This window comes from Homalodisca vitripennis, unplaced genomic scaffold (assembly GCF_021130785.1).
Source record: "Homalodisca vitripennis isolate AUS2020 unplaced genomic scaffold, UT_GWSS_2.1 ScUCBcl_8695;HRSCAF=16910, whole genome shotgun sequence".
In the NCBI taxonomy this organism is placed as follows: domain Eukaryota; kingdom Metazoa; phylum Arthropoda; class Insecta; order Hemiptera; family Cicadellidae; genus Homalodisca; species Homalodisca vitripennis.
The window spans coordinates 2,901-22,937 of record NW_025784808.1 but is presented as its reverse complement, the minus strand read 5'-3'; the positions used below and the strand labels follow the sequence as shown (position 1 = coordinate 22,937).

General features: G+C 37.8%; 1 protein-coding gene across 1 annotated transcript; it reads left to right on the top strand.

The window, feature by feature from the left end:
* Positions 1–690: 690 nt before the first annotated feature.
* Positions 691–18,565, top strand: LOC124374482 (PHD finger protein 20-like protein 1; the record flags this gene model as incomplete). The annotated part of the gene is made up of 2 exons (XM_046832687.1): positions 691–873; positions 18,443–18,565. Coding segments are annotated over exons 1-2 (291 nt in total), but the record flags the coding sequence as incomplete, so codon positions are not given.
* Positions 18,566–20,037: the final 1,472 nt, after the last annotated feature.

Sequence of the window (20,037 nt, the reverse complement as noted above, 5' to 3'; positions counted from 1 at the left end):
GGAAAGTTTATTGTACACTTTTAGACCTATAAAGTCAAAAGATTTCATAGCATCAATGTAATCTAACTCAGCAATGATTGCTGGGGTCGTAAGTAAGAAGGCACTCTTGTAAAGCAATGTGGAAAACTGGTGAGCATTTGTCATTACTTTGTTATGAATATGATTTTCTCCACTGGATAAACAAACAAAAGGTTATCATTAAGCAAATAATTTGGTGACTGTTTTGTGAAATGTGGGTACTAGCACTCCTACCTACTTATTTCCAATTCCTTTGTTCATTTGTGTTATTTATTCTACATTTAGTACAATGTTCTCTTATTCTTTTTGATACAATTTTTAATGAGACCCTTGGCTCTTGATGGTAGGGGATCTAAATAATAAAGGAGACTGGCCTCTCTTTATTAAAAAAAGTAGGATACATGCACAGGAGCGGCGTTAGGGTAGGGCGCGGTTGGGCGACCACCCAGAGGCGCCGGACGAAAAGGGTATCATTTTTTCGTATGTAATTGAATTGCAGTTAGGGGGCACTGAAGAAATCTCGCCCAGGGCGCTAGTAGTGCTAAAACCGGCTTCTGTACATGCAGACACATACATACTCAAACATATATCACTAATATTTAATTTTATGATTTCTTTGCTATAGTACTTATGTTTTTATAATATTTGAATATAATTTTCAGTGAATCCGACAAAAAGTTGTAATTAATGTTGTTTGTACTAATTCTTCCAGTGATAGAAATTGAGACCAGGACCTTGTCAGAGACGTTGTCCTCAACCTGTCTGAGAGAGAAGGAGATTAGCTGCATTTGTGATTGCAACAATGAGTCCAGTGCTGTTATCAAGTGCTCTTCTTGTTTTAAATTTCAGCACAAGGTCAGTCTCTTTCCCTATTAAGCATAATTTCCACATTCCTATAGTTGAAACTGACTTTCAAGCTAAAAAATAAATTTAACAAAAATGGAAGATCAGATTTGCAAACAGAAATCATATTCCATCCTGTTGTCTGAATAAATTTTTAAAACAAATAAAAATAATCAAAAATAGTTAAAAAAGACTGGAAATAGTAATTGAAACTTATATTAACTAAATCTCCATTTATACGTATATTACGTATACGTATAAATTACGTATTACATATTACGTAATTATACGTGTATTACGTATTTATACGTATTCATAGGACAACCTTATATAATAAATCTTTCACTGTTTCCGCATGTCGATTGTGGAACGCTCTCCCAGACAACATCAGAACTATTGACAAGCGCGATCGCTTTGGGGCGGAGGTTCGGGCCTTTCTGCTGCGGACTCGGCGGGAGTGACGGTTGGGTGGTTTCTTGTGGTCACACTTGTGGTAACTGTAATGTGAGTTGCGTGGATGGGGAATGAAAGCTGATTAGGATAGGATAGTTTTATTAGTTGCCTGTAAAGAGATTTATGTTAGAGTTTAAATCTAAATGGTTAATTTTAATTATAATTTATATATATACATTTATTATGTTACATCCAATGTGTAATTAATTATTGCAGTGATTTAGTTTAAGTGTCAATTACAATGTTGTAATAGGTATGATAATATTTTACTTTGTTTGTTTTTTTTGGAGGTTAAGTGGTAGAGAGGACTTTTAAGTCCTAACTTCGCCTCTGTAAATAAAGGCATTTTTCATTTCATTTTCATTTATTAGAACTTCATAATGGTGGGAGATGGTGGGGGTAAGTGAGTCATGTAAGTACGCCAGAAAGGCTGTTGACAATAATAAGATCGTGACGCTCACCTCAGTTTAGATTATGGTGAGACCAAACCAGGATTGTCCCGGTTTTTTATCATGTCATATGTTGTCCCGAAAAATTGGCTCAGGACATCTAATTGATTTTTTTTACTCATTTGCAGTTAACTGCACTGTAGTGTCCTATTTATTGGCAATACATGTCAACTACCGACAACATCGGAATAACCTCCGCTTGTCGCGCCACTGTCACTATTCAGGTAACTGTCAGCTGTCAAAATGTGGTTATGTCAGCGTAGTTACTCAAGTTAGTTACAGGTATACCTGTATTCACGTGTTCATTAAGTAGTATTGAATCAAGCTGAAAAATGCTGAAACGTGCTTGTAAATTCAGTGACACTTATTCCAGTGAGTGGAACTTTATTAAGGCGTTTTGATATGAAGTTGAGTGCTCTGTTTGTAATTGTTTCGTTAGTATCAGTCATTATTTCCCAATAGGCACTTCACAAATTTCATAATCAAATTTTATAAAAACATGTGCTTTCTAGCATGAGGACCACCAACAATGTCCTCTCTCTTTATAGATAAAATAAAAAGGCTGACAATCCGTTACAGCTTCCAGGTCTATGGACCAGGGTTGTGAGCTCTTTCAATCTCTGACCCAAACTAATATGTTTTACCTTGACGTTCAATAATATCGCCAATATATTTTTAATTTCTTTAGCGATTATCGCAATTAAATAACTCAAATTGATTCCAGTATAAAGTGGACTTATCTTTTTATTTTATTAATTATTTTAGTCACATGTAATAATCAGCTATTTGTGATATGTAAAATTAAATTTGTCTTTTTTTTCTTTATTTATTTACTAACCCGTTCTTTGCCCTTGCTTAACTAGCTATTGATATGAATAAATAAACGTTTGATTTACAATTGTGATTGAGTTTATTTGTCACATGTATCATACAGGGTTTTGTGAATTATACTGCCATGGGCACATAAAAAAAATTATATCCAACATAGGAAAAAATTGTGGTGCATGTTAAATTTGAATTTATACAAAAATAGGTTTAAATTTGGAAAGATTTGGAATCATAAATTGGGTAGATCTTACTTGAGTTCAAATCCAGTTTTACTTTGTATGTTGCATTGACACTTATTCATCTTCCAATCACCTTTGTCGGTTTAGTGTAGATAATAATGGTAGTAGTAATCCTTGCAGATCTGAGAGTTCTGGTTACAATATTCAAGTGTTCATCATCTAGTAAATGTGTTTTTTTGTTCTTGGATTCAAAAATCAAGATTCACCAATTTAATACAAACAAAAAAGTATTACTGTATTTAATATCTCAAATTTGGATTAAATTTTGATGTAAAAAGGTTCTTCTTCTTCATATTAAGCCATCTTTCAAAAGAATAAAATTTCCATTATTGTAAAGTCACCAGCTGATCTAAATTCACTTTATAACTCCAGGTGTTGTAAACTTACTTTGCATAACAATCTCTTTGATATTAAGTTTGAATGTATTCTGTGGTATTTGGTCTAAAGAAATTACGTTTTTTTTATCTGATGATTCAATTTTACAATAGTTTTATGTATTTCTACCTTATATGTATTATAATTTGTTTTTTTAATGTTAATTTTAACTCTAAAATAGGTTGCTAGTTTTTTTTTTTTAAATTTTTAAAATCTATTAATTTATATATGTTTATTGTAAGTTATCAAAATTGCATGGGTGTATGTTCTTTTTCTTGTATGATTCTGTGTGTGTGTGTGTGTGTGTGTGTGTGTGTGTGTGTGTGCGTGCGTGCGTGCGTGCGTGTGCATGCGTGTGTGTGTACTTATGTGGTATAAAACTGCTATAGTTATTTATTAATCTTTTATAAACAAACATAAAATAATATGAACTATTAACTTTTCAAAACAAAACTGTAACAGTAACAACTTCCATTTTACTGATCTTGCCCACAAAAATTTTGACATTTAAATTTGAACTATATTGATCTGTTACACCCTGATATTTGAACTACATCATAATTGTCACACCAAAGTGGGGTTACTAAATCATTGTTAACTCAGCATTAGATCATCATCTAATGACACAAATGGAGTTTCCACATTTACAACAACAATAATAAATCATCAATTAATCAAAAACCTCATCAATTGTCACAACCAATGTGGGGCCTGTATAAAAAAAACTTTAACGATTGGTGTAACCAACATGGGACATAAATAAACCACAACATCAATCATTAACCATCACCATAGTGCCCCAGATTGTTATAACACTCATAAATAAATTCATAAATACAGTATAATTTCCTTAAAAATTATTGTTTTACCTACTTTTTGAAAGATGCTAGCATGATGGGTTTTCTCGGCACAACTAAATAATTTGTAATACTTCAACCCCTTAACTATACAGAACATGTGTCAAATCAGGGCCATTTTCTACCAAACAACCAAGAAAAAAAACCATTAAATTGATGTTTGGAAAATTCATGATTGCTTGTGGCCTGCCTCCTCCTGATGTAAGACACTTAATTAAGTCACCCATAGGGAATCACCATCGTGGGTCATTTTAAGGGTTTCTCATAGAACAGTTTTTCTTTCCCCATATTGATCTCCATCCCATGAAACTTCAAAATGTGAATATAACATTTCTTCAACTTTGGTTTAGGAAGACCCTTATTCTACAGGTTCTCGTTTCAAGGAGTGCTTGTTTCAACCTGAAGTTTGTCTTACAAGCAATAGTCAACAATATTTATAAAAGAATCTTGTTCAAATCAGTTTTCTAAGGATAGTAGATTAGATAGGCATGCCCAATGAAAGAAAAAAATGTAATGGCTGGAGTTTTCAAATGCTATTTGAGATATGGCCACTTTGATCACCTAACATATTTGACTGGACTATATAAATCATGTGACTATAAAAATCACAAAATATGTTTTGTTTTGGGGATTTTAGACTTACTTAAAAACTAATCTGTTACTCAGATTTGTCACCACAGAAATAAAGACTGGTGATAACTCTTTTAAGTAAACTTCAAAATTATCGATATTAACTATGGCAGGGAAAGAACTGTTAGTAAATTGATACATTGATTTTTTTGTAGTGAAAGTGGTGGACCCCAGGTTTCCCAGCTGATGGATAAATTTGTAATCACTGTTCTTTATCTATGAGGTTTACAATGTAAATAAGGCATGAAAAAATGAAGAAGTATACATTTTAAATTTTCCTGGTTATATAATCAGCTATTATTTTTTTTATAAACTTTTTCAAATCTGGTGTGAGGCCATTAATTATCCCTTATGTGAACGTGATTTGACTTCCGGTGTTTTAAGAATAAATAAATAAAAAACAAACTGTGTGTTACTAAATAAAAAATCTTTAATTTGGTGTAACATTTGTTCTGTCACTCTTTTACGTGCTCTTTCACATATAATATGAAAATAATTACAAAATCTGATACTAACAATGTTTTAAAACTTCAATAAGCTGACATTTTGGTTTGAGTCAACCTTCTGAAGTCAGGTTTGTGATATTCCCTCTAATAAAGATCTTTAATTTGATACGCTGTAACGGACGAGACGGGACTTGGGAATTAGATAATCAGAAAACTGTTGGCCGCAAAAATCTGATTTTAATTTAACCTTTCACATTAATAATTATTACAATACTATTCACATTCCCTAAACTGTAATTTTAAAATATATTAATCACTCATCAGCGAAACAGTAGGTTACGAATTTAAGATTTTAGAGGGAAGGGCAAACACGGAGCGACGCGCGTTACGTGCTGCGAGTACCGGCGATCAACTCACCCCACGCACGTACTTTTTCGCTACAAATTTTTGTTTAAAATGTGCGGACTAGGACTCCGTACGGTGCTGCTCCCAAACGATTTACTTGGGCGTAACAGAGTCTAGAAACGACACAACTTGGCCAGACACAGGCTGGAGTCAGCAGAATCAGCAAATTCCTCAGCCAGCTGCAGCTAAAGCTGCCACGGGTATCGGGCTACTTCCGCTTAACAACTCAGTTGAGATCAACTAGAAATATTCCGAGCAACTATTACTTGGACTTATCTTACTAAATAAATATATAATAATCACTGTTCCTTATTTCCTTTTAATAATTTAGGTGACGGTAGATATTTTGTAAGTAATAGTACTTACATTTTACTGTTAGGAACAATGAAGAATCGTTGGTTGGTTAATACTACAATATAAATACTGTAGTACTTCACTGGTCAATAATAATATTGACCTCACAGTGTCAAATTGGTCAGGGGCTTTCTTAATGGGCCGTCACACACCCCTCACCCTTAGACCATGCTGTCCTCAGCATGAGGTAACATAAAACGGTAAGTCCAATGTTCTACAGGTGTCCCTTGTTTTTTTGTTTTTTTTTTTTTAATTGATTCAGGAATTTGTTTCAGCTAATCTCAACTGGTATTTAGATATTGAAATAGAAAAAAAGAAAAAAAAATGTTGGATGTCCTTATCTGGACTCTCTTTCGAAGTTAAATTTGTACTAACATATCTTGCTAAAAATCGATGGAAACTTGCAAACATACGTCGCTCGGGTGTGCCTCTCCCTTCACAGAAAGTCAATAAAACAAAAGCTTCATTAATTCAAAAATAAACTTTCAAAATTCAAGGTTGACTAACATACTCAGCAATAACAAATTTCGTTTCATGGAAACGAAATAAAATTTAACATAAATAATTAAAGTAACATGGTTGTTGAATAGTGACATCTATAATAAAATTAATACGCTCACAACAAGAAAGACACTCTAACACTAGGCAACCAAACATGTTTTAAACAACAACCCTTAGTGACACAACAACTATTTGCGGGATTATGGAGAAGGAGGAGATTGTTAATTTTTAGTTTCCTACCCCTTTTTTTTCTTTTTTTTTTCCACCACAGTGGATTGTTAAGGTCCAATTATTACAAAAAAAGGTATTTAAGTGTGTCGATTAGGAAAATTTTAACCGCTACTTGCCCAGTATAGGTGAAGCCGCATGGGCTTTCACTCGGGGCCGCCGTAGGTCAGTCACCCCTTTAAAATTGAAACAGTTGTTAAGTCACAAGGTCTTACTACTAAAACGAGAATACATTTTAAGTTAAAAAATACCAATATACAAATTGACATATACACTGCCATTAATAGCCAAAACGAGGCAACTAAAATCCTTACAACAGAACCTAAAGTCGTTGGCATTGCCATACACCTAGTAGTGCCAAACAGTGTTCACTTGATATTTTCTTAATCTAGCATTTTGAAAACTAAATTTAGAGGCATGCATACGATTAACATAGCAACACATTAAAAACAGCAAGTACTATTTAGTTCACTTGAACAGCAAAAATTCACGAATTACAACCTATAGTTTCCTTAAACAATCATCTATATACTATTGGCGTTTGAGTATTATTCGTGAGCTAGTTTAAAATAATATTAAAAGTGCTTGCGTAACATTTTGGTAGGGCTGGGCAACGGTACAGCAGTTGTCTTTGCTGATGGGGCCCGGGAGATCCCACAGCAAGGCATTTACCACAGTCTTAATTGCTGTGTGCTCATCATGTATTAATAATTTAATAATTTATTTATTTTCTTTAGGCATCCACAGTCCAGTATTGGGAAAGCGATGGGAATGGGTATAAGGGGAAGGGGGTGCCGGCTTTACCTTTCTGTGGACACCAGATATCACTCATTGGATATTGATCATAATATTAATTTATGAAAAATTCTCCCTTACCAGCCTCCAAACGAAACCCTACGACTACTCGTTACACATTAATAATACAACGTTAAATTTATACAATGTTACAAATTTATTACTATGACGAAACATGGCAAAATCTTGTTACTTACTAACTAAACCCCTGTAAATGGTCCCAATATTAGAAAAATTCGATTTTCCTGTTCAAGGCCTATGATAAGTGCACCATGGGTCGACCCTTGTAAGTTCCACACGGAGACACATCAATCTCGAAACACTGTCGAAAGTTCCTCATTCAGGCTGAGCTCAACACAATATTAGAATTCACTTACGTTCGTAGGATCCTCATCACGTCTGACACATACGTAACGGCTAGTACACACCAAGCTTGGATTTCGGTTATGCGATAAATACCAGATCCTCCTGGCACGCACTCTCGTTCTGGTTGGTTACTCTCTCTAACGGTCTGCTCATCTGGGACAATCGACTTCCCAAGGTCTCTGAGTTCTGCATCGGTCCCGGGTAGCTTCGGGGTGCCGTCGGCTACCTCTCAGGCTGGCACGGAGCAGATTGGCAACTCGTACTCGGATATCTCAAACAGATAAAAACAACAATTAATAACACAGTAATCGTAGATCCACTCAATATGACCTGCTTAACTATAACGATGCTTAAAACGATTTGACTCTGAGGTGCCTGGAAAGTACTCTCTAAAGAATACTCCTTTACGCTTAGAGTGCCAAGTTGGTCATCCAATGCTTGGAGGACCTTCAAAGTATCATTCACGTCCTGATTCAACAGTTCGGTTTCTTCTTTACTATATATCCCATCTATTTCAGGAAAAGTTATCTTTCCAAAATCGCTCGAGTTGCCAGGAGCTGCCGAAGAATCGGGCAGGCATCCTGTACCCGTTTGCAATCAGGTCACATCGATCCCGATTCGGAATTTCACCCACCCCTTTCAGAATGGTTGTACTAACGTTTTAGACCAGCATCCCGTCTAAAGCAATTCAATACTACTTTGGCTTCACCCGAGGTAGTATAGATCCATCGGGTTGGAGTTCTAATTAGGACTGGGGATTTCAGGCCGGATATCAACTTTCTAGTGCACAACGTAATTTTCTCTTTCAGCAAAAGTTCAATTGGACAATTTTGGTTCGTTGGTGTACATTAAATAATACTTCCGACAGAGGACACACTGTTAAAGGGCCGAAACTACACTCACTTCGGTAATGGTCAGATGAAATAAAACGGTATAGGTTTTGTCTGTCCTTGCTAACTATTAATTTTTGGTCGTCTACTTCCCACTTCACCCATCTTTTCAGAGAAGGGTCAAAAACAGGATAAGTTATTACATTGAAAACTTCATACACTTGGTTATCATTTTTCAATGGGAGCTTAATGAGTACTCTAAGCTGTGTTTCCGTAGCATACGATTTGATTATTGCATAAATTTTATAGAAGCTATGGAGGTTTTCTAACTTAACGTCTAAGAATAATTTTGCAGGTGGTGGTAATAACCTGTTTTACAGATTTCAGGACCTCTAGGAACTGAATGAGGGGGTAATAGGTTGCTAGTCATCCTATTTGCAGCCAAGTCCTCTACAGCTTGGTGAAGTTGATTCATTCTTTGTACAGCAAGGTTAATGGCAATCTTTAATTTTCTGACAAGTGCACAACTTAATTTTAAGTATTGGAAAAGAGTATGTAAACAAACTTGAGAAAAACGGATTCCTGTTCTGGAGTTTTGAGCCATGTTGTCATGCATCACTTGGTGATACGCTTTCAAGATGTAAATCATTTTATTTATTACCCTCGAATGGTTTAAAATTTCTGAGTGCATGTTATCTAAGACAGTTAATTGATCTGTCGTGTCGTGATACATTTCGTCATTCCTTATATTGGCCTCATCTATCTTACTATTCATAACTTCCAAATCGCTATCGATTACAGTTCCAAACAAGAATTTTAGTACAATGACCACCGGCATCAAACAGACCGCGCTTCTTTTGGGTACGCGGCAGCAGAGTGACCAAGTCACTCGTTTTGCCAACGTAGTCGGTCACCATCTTTTGTAGTCCATAATATTCGTATCTGAAACTGGTTTCAAGGTCAAGCACTATGGTATGTAAGCTGTTGTTTTGCGAGAGAAGATTTTGGAAAAACTCATCATACTGACCTCTTACCTTTACCAAGATTATACTTAGATTTCTGTTTTCCTCTTCCACTCCTGTCAGGTTGTACTGGAGCACCACAGTCCAGTAGCTGTCTGTAAGTAAAAACGTCCCCTTCTTTCTCGAATATGACACCCTGGTGGAAGCAGAGGGACACCTTCCAGGATCAACAAAACGCCTAAAAGGCCTACAACAGAACATCTATGATTTCATGTGACACGATCAAATTCGATATCCACCTTTTCCCAGGCTATGTAGCGAGCACTACTCCCCAACTATTCCAAAGCTCTTCAAAAGTCTAACAAAGTCACCCCATCTCGCGGGTTCTTTCTTACTCCGTTTTGGGCGTCCGATACTTGCAGGCCCGGCTACTGCTACCGGGGCTTGGGTTTCATCGTCACCCTTTACATCTCCGTTTAAGTTCTGCAGACCACTATCATCTACCTCTTCATCACTGGAAACTATTCTCGTTTTTGCTTTTCTTTCTGCGCGGTCGAAGGACGCGGACGTTCCTTATAAGGTTTGATACGGTTCACGTGCACGACGACCTCTCGCTTTCGTATTCGAAGAACAACATTTAGAGGTGATACCACTCTAACTATGGGATATGGTCCTTTCCATAGTTTTTGATAATTTCTTTTACACGATGCCGTCCTATACTGGGTACATGCAATAATAACAAACTGCCCTTCGCGGAATTCGGTTGATTTAGCTTTCTTATCATACTGACTTTCATTACGGCCTCTCGGGCTCTGGCTTTAAGCACTGCAGTTTCCTTGTAAGCTTCCTGTAGTTTCTCCCGGAGTGCTTCGATATGATTGTCATATAATATCTGTCTCATCCGTAATCTTCAGATCCGCTTCCATAGGAAACCTCCATTTTCCGACCAAAGATTAACTCATACGGAGAATACCCAGTACTCTCATGAGATTGGGAGTTATAGGCCATGGTGACATAAGGCAAGTATTTCATCCCAATTGGTCTGGTTCCGGTTAACAAAAATGACTCAACATTCTCATCACAGTGGAATGGACCCGCTCCAGTCTGCCATTACTCCTGAGGATGAAAACCAGTAGTTTTGGATTTTTTTCGAACGTGCAGAAATTTGCATAAGTCTTTAATTAAGCCGGATGTAAAGTTAGCTCCTTGATCGGTAACTAAGGCCTTTGGCACGCCAAACTTGGTTATCAACCCTCCTGCACTAGTGCTCGAGCAACACTTTTCGGTGGTCTGATCTGGCAGTGGAACAAAACTCACAGTATCTGGAAAAAGTGATCCATAACACTGAGAATATAAACGTTGCGGGATTTCGCTAATGGGCAGAGGAACCAACTATATCTGCCGCTATCACTTCGAAGGGCTCCTGGGGTTCGTTGAAGACGTCACCCAGGGGGCGCTTTCTCGCTTTAACCGTAATTCGTTCGTTGGTTACAGCTACGACATGTCCTGACGTAATTCATAACGTCTCTTTCCATACCTCTCCACCAGAACTTCTGTTTTCACACCCGGTCTAGTGTTTTTGCCACTGCGGCGTTGTCCAGGCTGTGGGCAAATCATGATTGATCCTAATTATCTCCTGGACTAAGGAAGTTGGTACTACAATTTATCTTTTCACCCGAGCTCAAACGGTACAGGACCTTCTCCGGGCTCATCCGGAAGTTCTTGGCTTGTCTCAGACCCTGAACTACGGGATCTTCGCGTTGACGGTGTTCTAATTAACTCAAGGTCAACGGACAGGGAGCACTTCCTGTTTAACCGCTCGCACTGCGCGACTTAGCCCATCCGCGTTAGTGTGTTTTTTTCCGGCTTTATGTTCTACCGTGAAATCAAACTCAGCTAGTCGCAACGACCATCTCATCAGCCTACTGCTAGGGTCCCTTCAGCGACATCATCCACTTTAGAGCGGAGTGATCGGTGATTACTTTGAAAGGACGCCCCAACAAGTAGCATCTGAAATATTTTGTACTCCAGACTAGACTAAGTAATTCGCGCTCGGTTTGTCGAGTAGTTCTTCTCGGACTGGGAATAATGTTCTAGAACAGTACGCTACGGGTGTTCCCGGCCATCTATCTCCCTGTGAGAGGACTGCTCCTAAGGCAACAGTACCTCGCGTCTGTCGCTAATATGAACGGCCTTGGTAAAGTCAAGGGTATATCAACACAGGGGCAGATATTAGTTTTGTCTTTAAGAGATCAAAAGCCTCCTGACATTCTGGTGTCCACACAAATTCGCTATCCTGTTTGGTCAACTCGAATAGTGGACGGTCCAATGGTGGCAAAACCGTCAATGAAACGCCGATAATAGCCAGCCAAACCTAGGAAAGAGCGCACGTCCTTCACCGTAGTGGGCACAGGGAAATCCCTTACAGCCGATACCTTTCCAGGATCTGGTTCAACACCTTTCTTAGTGATTACATGACCAAGATAGCTGACTTCATTGACCACAAAAATTACATTTACTAAGTTGTACTGTCAGGTTCACATTTTGTAATTTCGATAGCACTTCACGAAGGGCTTCCAGGTGTGAAGGCAAGTCCCTGGAAAACAAAATTATGTCATCCAAGTAGACAAGGCATTTTCTCACCTTTCAAGCCCATTAACACTGAGTCCATTAGTCTTTGGAAAGTGGCCGGAGCCGTGTTTAGTCCAAAATGGCATACGCTGATAACTCATAATGTCCGCCGGGGACATTGAATGCTGTTTTTGGTCGGCTATCTTCGTCAACTCGAATCTGGTGATACCCAGACCGGAGATCTAACGTCCGTGAACATCTGGCACCCGCCAAGTGAGTCAAGTGTTTCTGTGATGTTCGGGAGGGGGTACACGTCAGGGGGTGGTCACCAGCATTAAGTCCTCTGTAGTCGACACAAAACCTTAATTTAGGGGTACCGTCGGGAGATTTCTTAGGCACAAGTACTACAGGCGATGCCCACATCGCTCTGACTAGGAACAATGATACCTTTGTTTAGTTGATCTTTAACTAATTCGTCAAGTGTGGCCTTCTGATGGTATGGTACGCGATACGCTTTTTTGTAAATAGGGGCTGGCATTCCCGGTTCGTATGACATGTGTCACTGCCGAAGTACAACCCAGAGGTTGGTCTTCACTGTGAGCAAGAACATTTTTGAATCCCATGAGAGTGGGACTTCACAAGGTCTCGCTCGTGACTTGGCAGATGCCTAAGCTTCTCGTCCAAGCATCGCCTCTAAGTCGGACTCGTCAGAACGACTCACCATGCCTACTCCTTGCCTGTGGCCTTTTGTAGCTATGAAGTGCTATGTCGCGCCACAACAGTGGCCAATTTCACTTTACCCTGTTGGTTCAGATGCAACCCGTGCTTTGTGTACATGTTATGGCTCAATTTTCCTTTGAGGTCTAGAAATTCAAATCCTACCCTGTTGAATTTTATCTCTATTTTTAGCTAAATTTTGAATGATGGATTTAAGAATTCCGTTGGCATCTCCAAGTTCGGATTTGAGGTCTTGATCATAGCGGTCAAATATCGACAGAACAGTTACTCTCGCTTTCCACTTCACACCGGAAAATTTTCAAAATGCTTGTTTTTCAGGGTTAACGGGTAAGGCGCACACTTGTCAACATCGTTTGTTCCCCCTATCAAGATCACCGTGTCGTTCTCGGTCAATGTATCAATAGTACTACCAAATTTCGAGGTTACTTGTTTTAGTTTTCCATTGGGCATGAAAAAGACTTCTACATCAAAATTTCTAGGTAGGTCTTTCGGATAGTATTTCCTGGAGTCCACGACCATGGACTGTCTGCTAAAACTAGTAGTTTTTGTCGCACAGGATTTCCTCCCTCCACTGGGTTGAAATCTCTGTCGAGCGTTCCTAACTTCAAGTTCTTGGGTAGAGTTAACTCCTCAGCACTTGCGTTTACGGTCTTGACCCAACAGCGGTTTCCTTTTACCTTTGTCAGGGTTCGAGCAAGATAAACACCGTGCATGATAAAGTCAGGGGGTTCAATCACAACGTCCTTTCCTTCTAAGTCGTCGGAACCGGTGGCACATCGGTTAGTCTTCACTTGGATAATCTTTTCACACCGGGGCGGAATTTTCACATCGCTACAGCAGTACACATAACGTTGCTGTTTTGGAGGTGCACAGCTAGCTGAGGGACGGTTAGGATCCGGCACGGCCTCCCCTTTCTTTATCCGATTTAAACCAAATGTCTCCACCATACAACCGAAGTAGGACCATGTTTCAACATTTATTTCTCCGTTTCCTTTGCCCAAAATATCGCAACCAAGTACGGCTAGGTATCCCTTAGGGAGTGTTCCCAACCACAAAATTTCCTACCACTCTTCAACGCCCGGTTTCATTTTTAAAGTCAACTCTTGTCGCCCGTAAGTTTTCAATGTCCTACCAGAAATTACCTTTCAAAATTACGTCTGGTTTGGTGAGCTCAGCGGATGAGGCTCCTCTTTTTACGAGGGAAACCTGCGCTCCAGTGTCAATTAGGACCTTTCCCTCTGCATCTTCTATCTTACCGATGGCTACAAGTTCATCTACCACATCTCGAATCTCGGGGACGGTCCTGAACCTGCTTCTCAGTAGTGCAGTTCTTACGAGTCGTACACATATTTAAGTTCACCTTAGTAGGTAGCCTGCGAAACAGCTTCCTTTTAATTCCGGGGCTTCGTGTCGGTAGATCCACTTACCCCGCTCCCGTTTCCCGAATGAAGGTCTTTTAGAGTCTAGTCGAAACTCTACAATCTTTCTGTATGTGGCCTGCCTTGTTTGCAACGCCAGCACGTTATTCGACTAGAGCGGTCCTCTCTTTTATTCCCTGCAGTCCCCGAGAGATGTGGCCTTTCATATGACAATTAAAAAACATGTAATATCTGAGGTATTGGCTGCCTGGAACACCTTGCGTTCAGGCGTGGACGGGCATTGCCCCGAGTCGGCCCGCGAGGAGGAGGAGGATATGCTAAGTCTGGCTCGAGTACACCCACGTTAGATGTTACCGCACGCGTGGTGACGGACCTCAAGCGTCCCGCTTCTCTGCCTTTCTACCCATAACTCTCAGTTGTTCAAGAGAGGTTAACATCAAAAAGAGCAAGCCGGTCTTGCAGCTGGGGATGTAAGTTATGCAATATTTGCCTAAGCTTTACTTCTTCCACTACGGGTGTTGACAGGCGACTGTACAACCCCTCCATCGCAAGCGATAAATAAGTCAATGGGTTCCGTTTCGGCTTGAACTCGATTGAATATCTCTTGCTGTAGGTATATGTCATGGTCAGGATGTTGGAAGACCAGTTCCATATCCCTACAACACAGCTGTTCCCAGTTCTTGAGACGGCCTATCGTGGGATCGATAACCACGTTAGGGCAGGTCCCGTGAACAAATCCACTGCCGAATCAAACAGTTCGGTTGTGGTGACCCCTCGAGCTCTGCGCAGTTCTTCTGCTCTCTGCAGAAAACGCCCCTACGCTCTGTGATTGGCCGTCAAATTGTAAGCCCCATTTATACACAGGCACTCCTCTACTATGTGCGGATGACGTTAAGTTAAAATTTTGTTGCGGTGTGATCGCGATGGTTGAATCTATTTGTCGAGCAAGTGCACCGACAGTGATGTGGCTTGTTGCCTCTGGAGGCGAGTGCACATCCGCATTTTTGGGCCGCGGGGTCCTGCTCGGGCTGCTGAATTTTCAGCTTCGGCGTTTGCCGCGTCTTTCTTGGCTTCGGCCGCGTCACACAGTTCTTTGGTCTTATCCATTAACACCTCATGACGTTTTTGCGATACTTTGTCACCCAATGCGCCTATTGGTATACGTCCCCGCCCCCTTAAATAGTTATGCCACATCCTGGCTTGAAGACGCTGACCTTCAGTGTCTGTATAGTCCCCCTCATATTCATTCGCGGAGGCAGCCAATGACTTATATTTATCTTCACAGGCCTCCAGTTCCTTCATCTACATTTAAGGAAGCTAAGACAGCCTGATCAATAGGCGTACCTGCCTTAACACACCTTCGTCAGCCGTTTTCTTAAATCCTCAGCCGTACCGGAAGTAGGCTGTCCTCGGATTTTTCAATTCATATTGATTCTCTTCCTTTTTCAAGAGATACGCGTTCATAGTGTATGCCAATACTAAATTCCAAAGGGGAAATGAAAAATTCCATACACTAACTCAACTCTTCAAATAATTTCAAAAATTGTCACGTTCAATTAATCAATTAATTTTTTTTTTTTTAATTACTCGTCATTAAATCATACCCTCACGCAATATCTCTTCAAATGTCTAACTAATCATCACAGTTATACGCCTAAGTCCACGTAGCGTTTAATATTTTTAATTTAAAAGTCGATAAATTTAGTTCCTGATTTTATGAATAAACTTTTTAGTCAATAACAAGTTTTTAATATTGAATTAGTCCACTAAGCTATTCCTCACACCGCCATAGGCACCCTACCGTAATCAGTAAAGTCCAAAAATTTCGACTAAGTCCTTAGCTCAAAATATCGAATTAAATCCCGAAATTATCATAGAATAGCTAGTTATCACTTATTGAATCGTAACCGTTCAATTCTAATTTTGCTTTGATTCTACTACTTATGTTGTAAGTTCATACTATCAATCAATAATAATAATAAATAATCAATAATTAGTTAATTTTTATAGTATGTCAAATGCGCTGGCGTCTTTTGACCTGACATGGAAAATTAGCCACAATGCGACTCTATATTTTTCAGAGTCGATGTCTCAAGTTATTATTATTCTATTTATTTTAATTTGACATTAAATTCAATCAATCAATTATAATTAATTATCAGCCATTTTCAATGACGCCCAGACGGCTTCCAACGCACTTTAACACACTAGGTATGGTTATTCTAATATTAGTTTATACTAAATACTAGGTTAGTTTAAAAGGCTTCTATTGTATGTTAAAACAGGTTAATTTATAATTAGAATACTGTTAACTAAGAATAAGTAGCAGTTAAACGTGGACTGTTTAGGCTTCACTGCCTTTATGATAGTCTGAACTGATGCCTAGATCAATGCATCACTATTAAATTTAAATACGTCTTCCAAATATGCTTTAAATTTAAATCGATAATATATTACCAGATTATTTTCAAATTTCAACTAATTGATTAATATCTGTGCCCTTCCTCTAAAAATATTACAAAATAAATTTTGAATAGAAGAACTATTAATTAATCTGCTAGCTGATTATTATTGCTAGCTTAGGTTAAGCGTAATAGATTATTTTTACTTACTGGAATCGCTGATGATCCGCAGTCCCATCTCCACAGGGTTTCTCAGCTCCGTAGGACTCGCAGAAACGTTGGAAACAATTCAATCACGGACTTTTGAACCGCACCCCACACCTGACACCACTTGTAACGGACGAGACGGGACTTGGGAATTAGATAATCAGAAAACTGTTGGCCGCAAAAATCTGATTTTAATTTAACCTTTCACATTAATAATTATTACAATACTATTCACATTCCCTAAACTGTAATTTTAAAATATATTAATCACTCATCAGCGAAACAGTAGGTTACGAATTTTAAGATTTTAGAGGGAAGGGCAAACACGGAGCGACGCGTTACGTGCGAGTACCGGCGATCAACACACCCCACGCACGTACTTTTTCGCTACAAATTTTTGTTAAAATGGCGGACTAGACCTCCGTACGGTGCTGCTCCCAAACGATTTACTTGGGCGTAACAGAGTCTAGAAACGACACAACTTGGCCAGACACAGGCTGGAGTCAGCAGAATCAGCAAATTCCTCAGCCAGCTGCAGCTAAAGCTGCCACGGGTATCGGGCTACTTCCGCTTAACAACTCAGTTGAGATCAACTAGAATATTCCGAGCAACTATTACTTGGACTTATCTTACTAAATAAATATATAATAATCACTGTTCCTTATTTCCTTTTAATAATTTAGGTTGACGGTAGATATTTTGTAAGTAATAGTACTTACATTTTACTGTTAGGAACAATGAAGAATCGTTGGTTGGTAATACTACAATATAAATACTGTAGTACTTCACTGGTCAATAATAATATTGACCTCACAGTGTCAAATGGTCAGGGGCTTTCTTAATGGGCCGTCACAACGCTATTTGACCTATGCTCTCATTAAAACTTTTATTCTGACACCTTGCGGGCCGTCTTCATGGGAGCATAGCAGTCCACTAAATACATTTAAATGTGTTTTTATTTGCGCTAACAAAATTTAAAGTTTTCCAGCTCTATATTTCTCCTTTACCCCTGTATAACAACTCTCTAAACACTGATATTATTTTTAGTTGCCCCATATGAACATTTACTCTAACATAGGTGTATAAATATGTAAGAAATTACAGCAACTGTTTAACAGAATAACAATAGCTGTATAAAGCAATTAATGATTCAATGTTTCCAAATAATAAACAGAAGAATGTTTAATCAATAGTTTGTCTATCAATAAATGTGAAACAAGCATTTAAACCATTAAGTAAATTAATTATTTTTCAAGATAACATTCCTTGCTCAGAAGGGGTTATAACATTTTTCCATCTTTGTTTTTATAATTTTATGACATTTTATTCATGTTATGATAAATATGATGGCATTAAAGCCATCTTCACAGTGTTGACACAAATTAAAATAATAATAATGCCATTATTAGATTTCATTACACAAAATACAGCTATTGCTTTTTGCTGTTGATAATTGATAAATAAAAACATGTACAATATAAACAGTAGTAATGTAAATTCATCTAGTATATTTATATTGTATAAGAGAAGGTGTGGTGGACTAAAAAAGATTTTGTGTGTTTTCAGGCATGTTATAAATTACTGAATGACCAGGAGATACCACATCACATCTGTGTCAATTGTCATGAGCCCGACAACTCAGAAAAATCATGCACACATCCAGATCTCGTTTATAATGAGAATCGAAAGGTAATTTGTTTAAATTTTTTGTTGACTATCTTTATGGTTATGTATGATTTAATTATTAAGAGGAAAATGATTTGTTCTTACAATAATTTGGTGTAAATTCAAATGGTTATTAGCTGGACACATCATATAAACACCGAATATAATGTTCAGAATTTGTTTTAGTAAATTAAAAACCATTTGAATAGTATTTCAAACATTTGTAACACAAAAACAAACTCAAGACAGGATGAATGAGTTTAAACTGCATGGTTTACATGAGATTAAGAACACAGAATTGGTTGTCCTCGTTTATAGATTGGGTATTATAGGCTTTGGGTGGGTTGCAGTCAGCTTGTGAAGTTTTTGCAACCTGTCCAAGGCTTTCGATTGCATTGATCACCAACTCATAAGTAAAATGATTATATAGGGATAACAAGAAAAGTTCTATCACTGATTGAATGATATTTACCACATAGACCTCAAAGATCAGTTGCAGCCAGTAATATAAATACTTAAAAATTCTGATGGAATGAAATTATATATGATATACAGTAGGAGTTTACTAGGGCCCACTCTATTTGTGATATAAATGAATATGTTCCTAAGTATATTGTATGACTGGTGTTACAGATGTTCTGATTAGTGAAAATTCAAATGAAAATGTAATCAGGCGAAATGAATTACAAAAGTGGTTCAAACTAAATGGATTAATACTGAATCAAGATAAAGATACTAGTATTGTATATTTCAAAGTTAAAAACAGTATTAAGGCTGCGCTCTACCACTCTGGTGAACACTGATGCAAGGGTTTTGAATCTGCCTCATTGTAGGCTCATTTTTTGAGCTATTACAAACATATTGATGTTATTTAAGTAACTAAATATTTGTATACGTGCATTAGTTTTTGAAATTTCAATTTCGATCCAACTTAAGCTGCACATCAGGTGGAAAGTTTTTAAAAAAAGGGTATTTTCAACGTTTCATAAAATAAAAAACGTGAATTTTTATTAAAGAATAAAAATACAGACATTCGTAGATTGGAATATAGTAAGAGTAAAACTGCAAACAGTTTATTAAAAAGTTCTGAAGTTAAGGTACAATATGTGAGCAAACTACATCATTTTTTAAATTCTCCGTTAAATTTTCAATTTGAAAAAAGTTATCGGTTCAAACAGTAAGAAATGAAAATTAAGCTTCAGGTTGATTCAAATGGCAAAGTTGCTAAGTTTAAGAAAAACTGAAATATCATTGAACTTAATCTTTTTACCACACCCTGTACACAAGAATGTGTCAAGTCATATTAGAAACTTTGCCATTTAATAGGCTTTAAAATGGTATGCCATATGACCATATTTAAGTATTCTGTTATCTACCTTTATCGGTTTGAATATTAAAAACACGCAAGCTACAAAAAGATTAAAACAATTTAATAACAACTGTACTTAATTTTTATGTTTTATAAAATGCCTCATAAAACAAGGAATTGAAGATTA